Raw genomic sequence first — 2,741 nt, 5'->3', positions numbered from 1 at the left:
CATCTACTCTGTATTAGCCATCACCTTGAGGTATAAAGCTAACACCTTGATCTCTAATTGATTAGATCCTTTCTCTTGCAAGTAAATTACCATTTTTTGGGGAAAAATGGAGTCAAGCTTAGATATGGACCTATCACAAGGATATGGTTCCAGATCTAGACCCTTCTAGGTCCCCAATGACATAAAGTTGCTCACTTGATACAGTCTAGCCCCTTTCCATGCACAAAAACCTTGTAAAAAGCCTAGTTTGGATGCTAGGGCCTTGAGGGGCTTGCATGCACGTGAAATTTGCACCTTTATTTGGTATCTACAATATGGGAGGTTAGATCTGAAGTTTGGGACCTTAGATCTCACTGGAAAGGGCTGGACATGGAAAGGACTGAAGGAGCTCGTCGAGTCCCTTAGTTGACTCGACAAGTCGGGGTGGGGTTTGCCTGTTTTTGAGTTTGTGATTGAGTGTAGTGAAGGATGGGGTTTTTTATCAGAATGGGCTTTAGGTTTTCTGGACAATTGATGACTCGATGAGTCACTAAGGTGACTCGGCGATTTGACTCAGGATTCAGTGGAATGAACTCGACGAGTTGAGGTCAACATGGACTGTTGACCTTGACTTTGACTAGGGTTGGCTTTGAGAGTATTTATGGGATCATGACAAGTTAATCAGATGATGACTACAAGCAGTTGAGGAGGAGTAGTGTGTGGGATATATTTGATCTTAACTTATCAGTTCAACATTCAATGAAGTTATATGTGGTACACTAGTTGAAGTTATATACAAGGCATGATAGTTGATTTTGTGCGAGGAAGTATTCTAGTTGGTGGACGATGTGGAGGAAACCTTCAAAACACTATAGAAAGTAAAGATTAAGCTAAACCCAAGCAAGTGCACCTTTGGGGTGGAGGAAGGACAATTTTTGGGATATTACATTACCGAGAAAGGGATACAGCCGATCCCGACAAAGGTAGGCGAATTCATGTAAGCACTCTCTCCGAATATCATGTGTGATGCCCAGGGATTGAACGAAAAGTTAACAACACTGAGCCGTTTCATTTACGTAGCACGCGCTCATATACGTAGCACGACGACTGAGGCGCTACTTTCAAGCACACCAAATAGAAGTGCTAACAAACCACCCAATCAAGCAAATATTACTCAAACTAGAGATGTTTGGACGGCTAACAAAATTGGCAATCGAACTTGGTGAACACGACATCACCTACCGTCCGTGCACGAGCATCAAAGGCCAAGCGCTAGTAGATTTCTTGCTCAAAATCCCAGACGAAGGGAAGAATATCACCCAAGCAAAGAAACAGCCGGAGGCAGATGAGCCGAAAGATGGTCAGAGATGGATCTTGTATACAGACGAAGCAGCCAGTAAGGAAGGGTATGGGGCAGGACTAATCCTGACCATCCCTAGGGGGGGGGGGGTGGGGGAAATCAGTTATGCTCTTCAGTTTGGCTTCAACACTTCCAACGATGAAGCGGAGTATGAAGCTTTACTCATCGGCCTGCGAATGACTAAGCAGATGGGAGAGGAGTCGATAGTGGCAGTAAAAGACTCCAGGCTAGCCACCAACCAGATTAACGGGGGTTTCGAGGAAAATGACAAACAAATGAAGAAGTATGTGAAAGCAGTACAACATCATGTTGAGCCCCTCAAAGAGTTTACCATTAAACAAATCCCAAGAGGTGAAAACAGGAGAGCAGACACGCTCAGCAAACTAGCGTCAATGTGCTTTGACCACCTGTCCAAAAAGGTCCTGGTAGAAGTGCTTAAAGAAAGAAGCATCGATGAGTGATGGGTAAATTCACTAGCACCGGCCAAACGCACGTGGATGACACTGCTAATTGAATATCTACATCATGGTATTCTTCTAGACGGTCATGAGGAAGCCAGGAAAGTATGATTCAATGCACTGTTATATGCAATCATATACGAAATATACTGAAAATGATTCATGTCTCCTTGGCTAAAGTGTGTGGAGGAAACAAGGGGCAAGGAAGCACTCCATGGAATACACTCTGGCGTAGCAGGTGAACATGAAGGAGCAAGGGCCCTAGCAGGTAAGGTACTCCGGATGGGCATCTACTGGCCAACCATATACCAGGACACATTAGAGCTAACAAAGAAGTATGTAGAATGCAAAACGTACTCCCCGGTCCAAGGGAACCCCCAACACCCCTGACAAGTATCTCCAGCCCATGGCCTTTCAATCAATGGGGAGTAGACATTGTGAGACCATTCCCAAATGCCCCAGGCATGGTAAAATACATGGTAGCCACAGTAGACTACTACACAAAATGGATAGAAGCCGATCCACTGGCATGCATATCGGGGAGACAAACGATCAAGTTTATGTGGAAAAATATCGTGACCAGATTCGGAATACCCAAAGTGTTTGTTAGAAATAATGGGCTACAGTTTGCTGAGAACCCATACTGAGAATGGTGGACTGGCCAAGGGATACAACATCGATTCACATCAGTGGCTCACGACAAGCGAACGGCCAAACAGAAGTATCCAATAGGACGTTGGTGAATGGGATAAAAAAGCGTCTCAGAAAATCTAAGGGAAATTGGGTAAAAGAATTTCCAAGCGTATTCTAGTCATACAGGATGACCCTATGAGTAAGCATGAAAGAAACTCCTTACAACCTAACCTATGGCACATAAGCGATGTTACTAGTAGAATTGACAATAGGATCGCTGCGAACAACTAACTTCGAAGAAAAGAGAAACA

General features: G+C 44.3%; 1 protein-coding gene across 1 annotated transcript; it reads left to right on the top strand.

Moving 5' to 3' along the window:
• The first annotated feature begins 1,164 nt into the window (after positions 1-1,164).
• On the top strand, positions 1,165-1,800 carry LOC145099142 (uncharacterized). Its single transcript, XM_079036730.1, has one exon. The coding sequence runs from the start codon at positions 1,165-1,167 to the stop codon at positions 1,798-1,800; it is 636 nt and encodes a 211-aa protein (XP_078892856.1).
• The last annotated feature ends 941 nt before the right edge of the window (positions 1,801-2,741 follow it).

Source organism: Lactuca serriola, chromosome 4 (genome assembly GCF_051521515.1).
Source record: "Lactuca serriola cultivar US96UC23 chromosome 4, Lser_US96UC23_V15, whole genome shotgun sequence".
Classification (NCBI taxonomy): Eukaryota; Viridiplantae; Streptophyta; class Magnoliopsida; order Asterales; family Asteraceae; genus Lactuca; species Lactuca serriola.
The sequence above is the reverse complement of the archived record's forward strand: the minus strand, read 5'-3'. Positions and strand labels throughout refer to the sequence as shown.

Excerpts from the sequence above, each read along its gene's own strand:
- LOC145099142 (XM_079036730.1), top strand. The coding sequence starts at position 1,165 with ATGTTTGGACGGCTAACAAAATTGGCAATCGAACTTGGTGAACACGAC.